General features: G+C 43.2%; 1 protein-coding gene across 1 annotated transcript in view; it reads left to right on the top strand.

The window, feature by feature from the left end:
* Positions 1–13,012, top strand: part of DENND4C (DENN domain containing 4C) — a 1,285,018-nt gene that overhangs the window by 538,785 nt on the left and 733,221 nt on the right. Inside the window, exon 15 of the mRNA XM_078675962.1 lies at positions 353–388. Within this exon, the coding sequence (XP_078532088.1) occupies positions 353–388 (36 nt within the window). The remainder of the gene's footprint in view (positions 1–352; positions 389–13,012) is intronic.

The raw sequence follows: 13,012 nt of genomic DNA, 5'->3' as shown, positions 1-13,012 counted from the left end.
GCTAAAGAATATGATTTATTAGTTTTGTAGGGCAGACTCTGATGTAAGAAGAGTTGAAAGGTGTTTTTGTGAGATCAAACATACATACCATGTATAGACTTTTGCAAGTCAGAACACCATTGTTTAGTTCCTTGTTTTGATGCCTCAAAATAACTGGACAACTTTTTATTCATCATTGGTCTTGGCAGCAACACCAGGGTCGAGATAAGTTGTGACATCATTAGTTGGGCAAATAGGGTTTGTTGCATGAAAACATTTTCAATAAACAATGATCACGTTATTGTCAGAACCTTCTTAAGTTAAAAATGTTACTCGCTGCTATATTAATACATGTTTTCCTTGTATTTTGTAGCTATATCCAGAAAAAGGAATGGAGAAGGGCGAAAAGGTACTTTTTTTTAAAGTTTATTTGTAATTATAGTATTCAGATTAGAATGTCTCTGATGTAAACTCTACATTTCGATTCACTTTAAATCATAATAACTGTATAGTCCCCCCCCTCTTTGAAACCCACATGTTCGAGGCATATGAGCTGCAGATTGTACACTTAGCATTAGATCGCCACCTGGTGTTGGGCTCGGATGATTGCATGTTGTTGTCTTCTTGGAAGAAGTCTTTGTAGTCACGAGATAGGTGACTCCCCCCTTTGACAATAGTGCTCATGGGCATCGACTCCATCCTTAGATTGTTTTTTTCCGCCACTGGGTACGGATGAAAGTTTTCCGCTCCGGCTAGAAATAGACTTTTCAAACACTTTGAAGCGCAAAAAATATTCCCAAAACTCTCCAAACTACTCTGGATATAAACTAACATCGTTTCGACTCCATCAGCTCGATTCCGGTCATCGACGCGGGCCGTTGGGCCTATCCACGCCGTGAGGCCTACACCACATGGAAAGGACGCCATTCAAGAAATGCCCCAGGTGTGGAGCAAAGTTTCCACACAGTGACCACCACGAGGTCTGTAACCTGTGCTTATCGCCAGAACACGATGAATCCAGCTGTACAGCCTGCACGTCCTTTCGATCCAAGAAAACCATCCGAGATCGGAGAGCCCGTCGACACGACATGCAGAGATCCTCTCCGGAACCAGTGGATATCTTCGACGAGGAGGTTCCGCTCGTTCCCAAAGAAGATTCCGATGATCTCCAGATCGTATCATAGGCAGACTACTCAAATGACTCCATACCATCGGGTCAGTGCGTGAGTACTACTGCCCCTGCACCACACACAGCACTCAGATCAAGGGCAAAGGTCAACACTCCGCCTCCGGGGCCCAGTCGCGACCGAAAATCCACTTAGACAGCCCCGCCATCGAGCCCGGCTCCGAAGAAAATAACTAAGCCTTCCGGTAGCTCGGTTCCGAGCAAGCCGCACGTGCCAATCCCACCAGCTCCCTCTGCATCGAAATCGAAAGAAGTCTCGGCTCTGAAACCGCCGACTTCTAAAGACAAGGGTATGAAGCCAGCGTCCAATGCCTCGAAGCCGACGAGACCAGCTTCCACTCCGAAGACATCGTCTTCGATGCCAAAACCAACAAGGCCTGATTCCGATGTACCAAAGCCCTCGAACCAGCCTACCACACCGAAAACAACACCTTTGGTGCCGAAAATTACGCCAAAGGACACTATAACCACTCCTAAGGCTAAAGACAAGCAGCAGCCTCGTCCGGTACCGAAAAAATCGATGCCGACAAAGGTTTCTCAAGGAGATGAACTCTTCCAACCAGACCCTCTCCAAAAGAAGATCTACATTGACCCAAAGACAGGTCACGTGTCCACTACACCACACAAGAAGAGGAAGGCAGATGAGACACCCACACCTGTGGTTCCTGCCAAGAAGGACTCTGCCACATCCCCTATGTAAATGTTGTTAACTGTGTAAATGTAAATGTTTTTGTACTTGTATGGCGCGCAGCTACCCGGACCGGGTCTTCCGGCGCTTGTACTCATACCGCTAAGGAACCCTTCCTGGTTTTCCTTGTGAAGGGTCCACTCCTGGGCACCCCCATGGTGAAAACAGGCATCCTCGCGCTGTTGGGGCCGTTGTGGAGATTAAGCAAGCTATTGCCCAGAGTTGCAGAGTGGGACCCATGATTAGAATAGGCACTGAGGCGAGAATATCCGGTCAGAGGAATTTGAGCCCGAGACCCGCCGAGGCGGGAATCGAACCCTGGTCCCGGGCCAGAGCTCTGCATCAAGGTCTGCCGCTCTAACCATTGAGCCGCACTTCTCCACATCAGCTCGGTCACAAATTGTTTTAGGTAACTTGAATCCATTGAGTTTGTGTCAGTGATGTATATATTGGTCCATATTGCAGTAGTCCAGAAGGGCAAAGTTCAAACTACCATCTAGAAGTATGCAAAGGTTTACCACAGAAAGATGCACCCTATGTACCCTTCTTCACCAATACTTCCTTCTCCTTCATTTCCTGCTCCTCTTAACATTCCAGCACAAATGTCTCCTTCTCATTCTCCTCTGTTACCTCCACACTCACCTCAAAATGATGATTAGTATAGTTTAGGAGGAGGGATAGACACAGATGAGCCTTTCCCATACCCTACACATGATACAGACTGGGAGTACCCAAACCCACAGGATATACCAGCCATTCCTGACCCACAGTCCTACCCAGCAAAACCTTCTCCCCCAGAAGATAACATTGGCTTTGGGCACCTATTGAACAGAGCTGCCATGTACCATAAGGTCACTATGCATTCTGATGAGGCAGAGGAGGATTTTCTGTTAGACACATTCGAACAATCGCAAAGATCTGTTCAAATTCTTCCCATGATCAAAGGGGTCATCAAACATGCTACACAAGTTTTTAAAGACCCTGTACGTAATAGGATTTTAAACCCTAGAATTGAGAAAAAAATATAGGCCTGCACCTACAGATCCTCCTACATTAAGGGACAACTATCATTAGATTCGTTAGTTGTATCAAATGCTAGGAAAAGAGCAAACTCACAAACTTCAGGTGAAGCACTCCCACCTGACAAAGAATCCAAGGTCATAGATGCCTCAGGCAAAAGAATAGCTGCGCAAGCTACCAACATATGGCGTATAGCTAATACACAAGCCCTACTTTCCCGGTATGATAGGGCTCATTATGACCAGTTAGAGAAACTGCTAGAACATCTACCTGACCAATTTAGGACACAGACAAATGATCTTATACAGGAAGGAAAGCTTATCTCAAATGCCTCAATCAAGTGCGCACTAGATGTAGCAGATACTGCATCTAGAGCCCGAAATACCTGTGTCGTACTTAGAAGACATGCGTGGCTACGCATCTCAGGGTTTAAACAAGAAGTCCAAACTACCATTTTAAACCAACCATTTAATCAAAACCAATTGTTTGGACCCGAAGTAGACACAGCACTTGAAAAAATGAAGAAGGATACAGACACCGCCAAATCTGTGGGGGCTCTACCGTCCACACAAACTAGAGGCTCCTTTCGTCGCTCCTTTTATAGAGGGGGCTCCAAACTAACAGGTGCAGATAATACAACATCCTTCAAATCTAACACACAAACTTCCTCTAACAAGGGATACTTTAGAGGAGGATATAGAGGGAATAACAACAAAGGAAGAGGTTGTGGTAACAACAGTAATCGAACCTCTTCCGCCTCAAAACAGTGACTTTCCTCTGCTTCCCCAACAGCATTCCACTCCTGTGGCGGGGCAGGTTAACACAATTCCTTCCTGTCTGGAACGCCATCACATCAGACAAGTGGGTAAGACAGATTATCCAGTATGGCTACTGCCTAGAACTTACAGCAACCCCTCCACACATACCACCCAGACAGCGTCCAATGTCTGCAGAACACCTTACTCTGCTCAAACTAGAAGTTCTGTCACTTCTACAAAAGGACGCAATACAATTAGTTCCTTTACAAGAACAATGAACAGGGGTTTACTCGCTGTACTTTCTAATTCCCAAGAAGGACGGGACACTAAGACCAATTCTCGACCTCAGGCCCCTCAACCATTACACTCAGTCAGATCATTTTCATATGATCACTTTGCAACAAATGCTCACACTGCTGCAACAGGGCGATTTCCTCACAACACTAGACCTAAAGGACACCTATTTCCACATTCCTATACATCCTGCTCACAGTAAGTATCTACGGTTTGTACTGGAAGGACAACATTATCAGTTCAAGGTCCTTCCATTCGGAATGACAACGGCACCACAAGTATTCACAAAGTGCCTAGCAGTAGTAGCAGCACATCTCAGAAGACAACAAATACATGTCTTCCCTTATCTGGACGACTGGCTCATAAAAGCAAAATCATTTGACCAGTGTGTTCAACACACACATCAGACTATTCAAACATTGCACGACTTAGGGTTCACAATCAATTACACCAAGTCGCATCTGCAACCCTCTCATATACATCAGTATCTAGGGGCTACAATAAACACATCTACAGCTTTAGCGTATCCCAGTCCAGCAAGGATACAGAGCATTCAAGCCTTAGTCACAGTCTTTCAACAGCAACACTCTCTGCAAGCCAGAGTGTTCTTGAGACTAACAGGCATGACGGCATCTTGCATCTTCATAGTGGCATATGCAGGACTGCAAATGCGTCAGTTACAGGAATGCCTAGCACAACATTGGAACCAGGCTCAAGGTCAACTAACAGACCTGGTGTTGGTAGACAGCCGCACACATCGCTCTCTGCAGTGGTGGAACACCAAAAACTTTACAAAAGGGCGTCCGTTCCTCGAACCTGTTCCACAACTAGTGCTCAGAGCTGACCCATCCCTCACAGGATGGGGATCCCATCTCCTACATCATACAACTAAAGGGCAATGGAACAGTCAACAAAAATTGTTCCATATCAACCATCTAGAGCTGCTAGCAATATTCTTAGCACTCAAAACTTTCCAAGTACAAGTACAGAACAAAGCTGTCTTGATCTGGACGGACAACATGACAGCCATGTATTATATACAAAAACAAGGAGGGACACACACTCTACCACTGTCCCAGCTTGCACAAGACATTTGGAGATGGGCCATTCCACAAAACATATATCTGTTGGCAGAGCACCTTCCAGGAGTTCACAATCGGATAGCAGATCTGTTGAGTCGGCAGACACAACAAATTCACGAATGGGAACTACATCCACAAGTTCTTCAACCATTCTTTCGCAAGTGGGGTCATCCAGACATAGATCTGTTCGCCACACAAGAAAACACAAAATGCCCAACCTTCGCCGCCAGGTTTCCACACCTGCAGTCCAAGGGCAGTGCAATATAGATGAACTGATCAGTCAGATGTGCGTATGCTTTTCCGCCAATACCACTAATACCACTAGTAGTACGCAAGCTCAGACAACAGTCTCTCAAACTAATCCTAGTAGCTCCCACATGGGCACGCCAACCATGGTTCACCACACTACTAGAACTGTCTCTAGTTCCACACCAAAAGCTACAACTGACTCCATCCCTGCTAACACAGCACCATGGAGACATCAGACATCCAGACCCAAATCAACTGAATTTGGCTATCTGGCTCCTGAAGTCTTAGCGTTTGGTTATCTTAACCTACCACCAGACTGTATGAACATTATTAAAGAGGCCAGGAGACCTACTACCAGAGCTTGCTATACCGCTAAATGGAAGAGGTTTGCCATTTACTGCAACAATAACCAAATTGATCCCCTGGATGCTTCCATCCAAAATATAATTTGTTACCTTTTAGATTTACAAAGGTGTAACTTGGCATATTCATCCATACGCTTACATCTTGCAGCAATTGCAGCATATTTACAAAATAGACAACATTTGTCTCTGTTCAGAGTGCCTGCAATTAAAGCATTTCTGGAAGGATTAAAGAGAATCATTCCTCCCAGGTTACCACCTTCTCCAGTATGGAACCTAAAAGTTGTTCTTACAAGAGTCATAGGACCCCCTTTTGAGCCTTTACATAAATGTGAACTGCAATTCCTTACATGGAAAACAGCTTTCCTTATTGCTATTACCTCCCTTAGAAGAGTACGTGAGATACAAGCATTTACAATACAAGAACCCTTTTTACAACTACATCGTAACAGTGGTCTTACGAACTAATCCAAAATTACTTCCAAAAGTCATAACTCCTTTTCATTTAAACCAAACTGTCGAGTTACCTGTGTTTTTCCAAAACCCAGACTCTGTGGCAGAAAGAGCTCTACACACATTAGATGTTAAAATAGCTCTTCTCTACTATATAGATAGAACTAAGTCTTTTAGAAAAACAAAACAACTGTTTGTGTCTTTCTCTCCTCTGCACAAAGGCAGCCCCATCTCTAAAGGTGGAATTGCAAGTTAGATTGTAAAATGTATACAAACATGCTATCAAAAAGTAAAATGTACATTAACAGTTCCTCCTAGAGCGCAATCAACACGCAAACTAGGAGCCTCTATGGCTTTCTTAGGAAACATCCCCCTAGAGGACATATGCAAAGCAGCAACATGGTCTACAACACACACCTTCACTAAACACTACTGTGTTGATGTGCAAGCCAAGCAGCAAGCTCCAGTAGGCCAAGCTGTCCTTAAAACTCTTTTTCAAACAACTGCAACAGATACAGGTGACCACCGCTAGGGGAGACACCACTGCACAATCGATGTGAAGTGTACAATCTGCAGCTCATATGCCTCGAACGGAAAATGCTACTTATCAGTATGCATCTGTTCTTGGCATGTAGAGCTGCAGAGTAGTACGCGCCCTCCCGCCTCCCCGGGACCTGTATCTGTTCCAGTTTTATCTTACTTAGATGCACACGCATGGACATCTTTTCTTTATTTCTACTAACTCCATTATTTCCCATCATGGCAAAAAACAATCTAAGGATGGAGCAGATGCCCATGCACACTATTGTCCAAGGGAGGAGTCACCTATCTCGTGACTACAAAGACTTCTTCCAAGAAGAGAACAACATGCAATCATCCAAGCCCAACACCAGGTGGCGATCTAATGCCAAGTGTACTACTCTGCAGCTCTACATGCCAAGAACAGATGCATACTGGTAAGTAGCATTTTCCTTTCTTTGTGTTAGTTCGGAAAGGCACATGTGACACACGTATAACATGTTTGCAGCCTTAAAACAGGCTGCATTTCCAAGTATATTGAAATATTTTTCAAATTAGAAGTACAAAGGCTTAAGCCTTAAAAGTCGCTAGAAATAATTAAAAAGTAACCTTTTAAAAACGTCCTCACAAACTCTTATTACTTCTTTATTAAGTAAGAGATAGGGAAATATATGGCAATGGAGCTGTATACGCTTCATCATTGAAAACAATAAGAATAGGACACTGCACCTGTAAGGGTCCCTTGACTTCCAGTGTCCTATCATATTTTGCAGGTGGCAGCTTACTCTGTTCTTTTTTCCGGCTCCTGCTGACAAGATCCTGGAGCAGAACTCCTTTTTTAAAGGTTTTTTTCAGAGATTTTTTTAACTATTCTCTCACAAAGTGATTTACTCCACGTCCTTTAAGGGCATAGCATATTGTCTGATAATTTCCTGACCGGAAATATATCTATTTTTTCGCAAAATGATATCTCTTTTTTGCGAAATTTCCACAATGTGACAGAAAACGTTAAAAAACAGACCCACAGAAGATCCGCATCCTCTGTTTCGCAGACTCTCATGAAGTGTCGCTACTGCAAGACCCGCTCAGGCGAACTTTGAGAGAGGGAGGCAGAGAGAAGATTTTCCTTCATTGCCAAGAGGAGCACAACAGAAGGCAAGATTCCCTGCCTAGTGAGACTTCTGAAGGACGAGAAGAAATTGTTTCCTCCACCAAGATCAAGATCCCACCATTGTCATAGTCGTGGACGATCTTCCAGACGTTTATGCTCTGGGCAGAGAATGCATTTTTTATCCAGATCAAGATCCTCACGGTCTCATCATACCACTTCCAGACTATACTCACCAACTTAACAGGTTTTCCTCCAGTGAGAAGATCTCCTGTGGATGATATAAACATCTTTATTAGAGATGCAAACAAATTAAATATTCATTTACTGAAACCACAATACCCACGTCAGTAATTTTGTAGGCACTCGATCAAAGCTCTGCATCTAGACCACTACTTCCTTTAGTTCCAGGTCTCTTAGAACCTTCTAAAGAATTTTTCTTGACACCAGCTACTGTAAAGGCTGCATCATCGCGGCTACCGGAAAACTACAGAGCACCAATTCAGGATCAGTTCTTTCATTGGTCAGATCCTACTCCAGACTGTCATTGTCTCAGCCGCTTGGAAATTAGATTCCACAGCTTTGTCATCTACTGTTCCACCTGACCAGGAAAGCAAAAAATTGGATTCAGTGAGAAGTCTGTGGAACCGCTGCTGTTTCTGTGAAAGCTGCTAGCGCAACCACTCTTAGGGCGTTATGATAGGTCTTTTGGGATTCTATTTAACAATTCTTGAAAGATCTTTCCAAAGATAAATGTCAGGACTTCCAAGAAATTAGCAATTACGGTATGATGGGGTCTAACCTTGCCAACAGTTCTGCAGCTGAATCCTTCACACTGGCAGTTCATGGTTTCTGTCATGGTCTAGCACTTCGGTGTTCTTCTTGGCTCAGACCCACATGCTTGAAACCCAATGCTGAATTCTGAACCTACAGTTTTTAGGAAATGCCATATTCAGTTTGCTTGCTGACAATGTGAGGTCTTGTATAAAATCCAAACTTGACGCTCTGAAAGCTTAAAGACGGATTAGAGCAAAGGCATAAATATAGGAGACATTTTATATAGGCCCTGTGACTTCTGATACTTCCACCAGAGGGTTTAAACCCCTTATTGGCTTCATGGGCAACAACTGCAATCTCAACAACCACAGAGACATTACCAACACTGCTGTCAGTCAAGGGGCGGAGGAGATCAGTAAACATCTGCCCAAGCCACTAAACCAACCAATGGCAAACAATGAGCCTTCTCTTCTCCCTCCTGAGTTATCCACTCCAGTAGGTGGAAGCACCTTAGCTACAAGAGTGGTAAAACATAATCACTGACAACTGGGTTCTGAATATTGTAGAACATTGATATGGTCTCAGATTCAAGTGTCCTCCACCTTCCATTCCACTGAAGAAACAATCCCTTTTCCAATGGTAAAAACTGCTACAAGAAGTCTCCATCCTCTTGCAGAAACACACATTGGAAAATTGCCCCCCCCTCTCATCTGAAAGCAATTGAAGCTTATTTTCGTTACTTCCTGGTTAAAAAAAATAGGACCAAAAACAGGCCCATTTTAGAGCTCAAGAAAGCAAACAAGTGGGTTTGCAAAGAACAATTAAGTGTTGGCTCTTAATCAAATCAATCCTCTACTCCATCAGGGGGATTGGTTATGTTCAATAGATATGCAAGATGCCTAGTTTCATACCCTGATAGCCATGAAACATCAAGTTCCTGAGGTTGACCTGAGGAAGGGACCATCCAATACAAGGTCCTTCCTTTCAGTCTCAAATCTGCAAAAGACTTTCTCGAAATGTATGTCGGTTGTAGCAGCCCACCTCAGAAAAATCTCAATTTTAGTCTGTCCCTACCTAGACGATTGGCTCATCAAGGCATCGTCCTACCAACAAGCATGTCAACATTATCATCTAGATGTTATCACTCTCAATCAACTAGGTCTGCATGTGAACCATAAGAACCATAGTGATGTATGCCTCTCTTACAGGTTGCGGTGCTCATATGAACCATTCAAAACTACAAGGCATGTTGTCTCAAAAGGAACATTCTTACCAGAACAACTATCTGGAGCTGAGGGCAGTACATCTTGCCCTAAAGGCTTTTCTCTTGTCATTCAGGATGAATTCTCCCTGTTCACATGGTCAGTACAACAACCATCCATTATCTGAACAAGCAGGGAGGATTGAGATCCAGACATCTGTCCCTGGAAGCTCAAACAATCTGGAGATGTCTAATATCTAGGACTACAGAGATCCATCTAGCAGGAATGCAGAATGCTCAGACAGACACTCTCGGCAGAACCTTTAATTACTTTGCAACATCTTTTGCGACTGAGGTTTTCCTCAACTATATCCTTTTCGCATGCGGAGGAAACTAGAAAGGCTCTAGCTTCGCCTCAAGGTTTTACCAACTAGATACTCCCTACGCTTTTCCTCCAGTTATGCTGCTGCCTGCAGTGATCATCAAGCTGTCACACTTGAATGACAGAATGATTCTCATTGCTTTGGAGTGGTCCCAACAGTGGTGGTTCATGGATCTCCTTCACCTCTCAGAGCATCCATACAGTAGGCTGCCATGCAAACCGAACTGTCTTTGAAATACAGAGGCCAGATTCACCATATAACTTTCACAAATCTCCTTTTCAAGAATACCTGTGGTTGAGGATTTTCTGGAGGGCATTAAGATATATCCTCCTCTCAGGAGACCTTCCCCTCCATGCGAGTTAAATATTGTCCTTTCTTGCGTTATAGGTCCTCCCTTCGAACCAATTCAAAAGGCCTCTCTCCAGCACCTATCATAGAAAGGCTTCCTTCTTGGTCACCATAACTTCTGTTTGTAGAGTTAACAAGATACATGCCCTATGTTCTGATGAACCTTACACAATATTGCATAGCAAAGGATGGTGCTGAAGACCCATCCTGATGTTTCCTTAAAGTTATCTCAGATTTTCATGTAAATCAAATTATTTCTTTATTTATTTTGAATCTCTCTTCTCCTGCAGAGAGACCTCTCCATATTCTAATTGGAGTATGCTGACATTTTATCTAGATAGGACAAAATCTTTAAGGAAGTCAAAGCTACATTTTGTGAATCATGGTTCTTTTTTTAACAGTATTTGCCACTTCGAAACAATCCTTTTCATGATGAATTGTCTTCTGCTTAATCCTTTGTTACCAGACAGCCAACAAAACCCTGCCCGGAAGACCTAGAGCCCATTCTACCAGAGTTAAAACAGCCACTGCTGCATTACTTAGAAACATCCCAATTGCTGAGATTTGCGTAGTTGCAAATTGGAGATCGGTTCAGCCCTTTACAAGGCACTATTGTCTTGATTAGGATGCGAGGACAGATATCAAAGTCGGGCAAGCCTCTCTGAGGAATCTGTACGCTTACCTATACTATTCCCTTTTATCTCTTCCCTTGTAGAATTATTGGGGAGGAGCCAGCTTATCTATTTAGGGCTTATGATCATCAATGGAGATCCCCTGATAGGCATGGATTGGTTTCTTACCTGCAATCCTAGTTCTCTTTCACGGGAATCTCCTCTAAAATAATAAGCAGCCTTCCCTTCTCCCCAAGGCAAGAAATACAATTATTTTAACTCTGTACCTCTAATTCCAATGTAAAAAAGAAATAAGTAGACTGAAGCATGCAGGACATGATGAGACATTGGAGGTTAAGGGCCCTTCAGGGCATAGTGTCATATTTGTGTTTTCAATACTGCAACCTATGCAGCTACATAGCCATATATTCCCCTATCTCTTACCTTAAAAGGAAGCAATACGGTTTTGTGACAGATGTTTTTAAAAGGTCACTTTATTGTTATTTCTAGTGACTTTTAAAGATTTAAGCCTTCTTTCTTCTAATTTTAAAAGTCATTCCATATAATTATCAATCTAGCCTGTTCTAAGGCTGCAAAAAATGTGCCCTTGTGTCACATGTGCCTTTTAGCCTTTCTGAATTAATGCAAAGAAAATGTGACTTTAAAAACACTACTCCGCATTCCCCGCTTGTGGACTGAACTATTCACTGCTTGATTACAATAGAGTTTCCCCTGAGATAGAACTAGGATTGCAGGTAAGAAACCATTCCTTCCAAAATATAGCCAAGGGAATTTGGGTGGCCTCTGTGTCTGGAACTGTTAGTCATCCCCTCTCACAATGGTCACTATGTCCCACTTCACAGTGAGCTGCTTCCATGCCCCCACATTAATCATTAACAACAACCTTAATGTATGAGAAATTTTACTTGTCAAGGCAATTGGATTTTCTCCAAACATATATATTTTTTTATGGCAAGTGTTCATCTTAATGCTGTTCTACTATCCTAGGCAAAGTGATCGAGCAGTCTATCTAGAGTGTCTCTTATGCATTGTTGACCCATAGTTCTCTCTGATGATCATGTTCCCCTGTCTGAGTTTTGATGCCCAGGCCAAAAGCCTTCAGGATGAATATTCCAGACCCGAAGGCGTCATAGCTGGCATCCGAGGAAAGGTTTATGATTTCTCTATTTATTGAGATGTCCACAAAACTGCTGAATCTTAACTCTCCAATTATCAAACTTAAGTTAATTGCATGGTTCTTCTCCATAGAGAAGTACATCATTATATAGATATAGGAAGTCTGCCTTTCCCAGCAAATGATGTTTCGGAGTCCAGCACACCAAAAGCTTCATCTTGATGGCAAAGAGCTGTGGAGACAAGTAAACATCCCTGCTAGGTACCTCGTATCACGATGTAGTCTGACATTAGGCCATTAATATTGACCTTGTCAGTTAGCTTGGTAATGGCAAAGTGATAGGTTTGCGCAGTAATTATGTTAATCCTTGTGACTTCAATTTAGCTGTCACCGCCATTCAAACACATCAAATGGCTTTTAAGCTTCTTAAAAAACTGACGCTCAGGGCTGAATTAGTGGAGCAAAGCACACTGCGTGCGCAGATTGTGTACCATGACCTTTTCACAGATACATGGTTTAGGGGCCACATTTTTCTTAATCAGAGGAGTCGGCCTATTGGCAGTCACTTTGGAAAGATTTTTCACATCCCCTTCTAGAATGGGTGATATGATTGACAAAGCATAGTATGCTTTCCAGGCTTTGCCTGAACCTTAATAATTGCATCCCTCTTTGTCCCTGGCAAGATCCATTCCCCAACACTGCTCCGGGCTTTTGTTAAGAGATAAGGGGCCAGCACATCTCTGTATTTCTTATTAAACTCCGATGTGAAGTAATCTGCGTTACGGGCCTTACTCCCGGCTATTGGCTCTGACTACCAACATTTCTGTGACCTAGATAGAAGCAGATAGATAACCTAACT

Source organism: Lissotriton helveticus, chromosome 2_1 (genome assembly GCF_964261635.1).
Source record: "Lissotriton helveticus chromosome 2_1, aLisHel1.1, whole genome shotgun sequence".
NCBI classification, from domain to species: domain Eukaryota; kingdom Metazoa; phylum Chordata; class Amphibia; order Caudata; family Salamandridae; genus Lissotriton; species Lissotriton helveticus.
The sequence above is the reverse complement of the archived record's forward strand: the minus strand, read 5'-3'. Positions and strand labels throughout refer to the sequence as shown.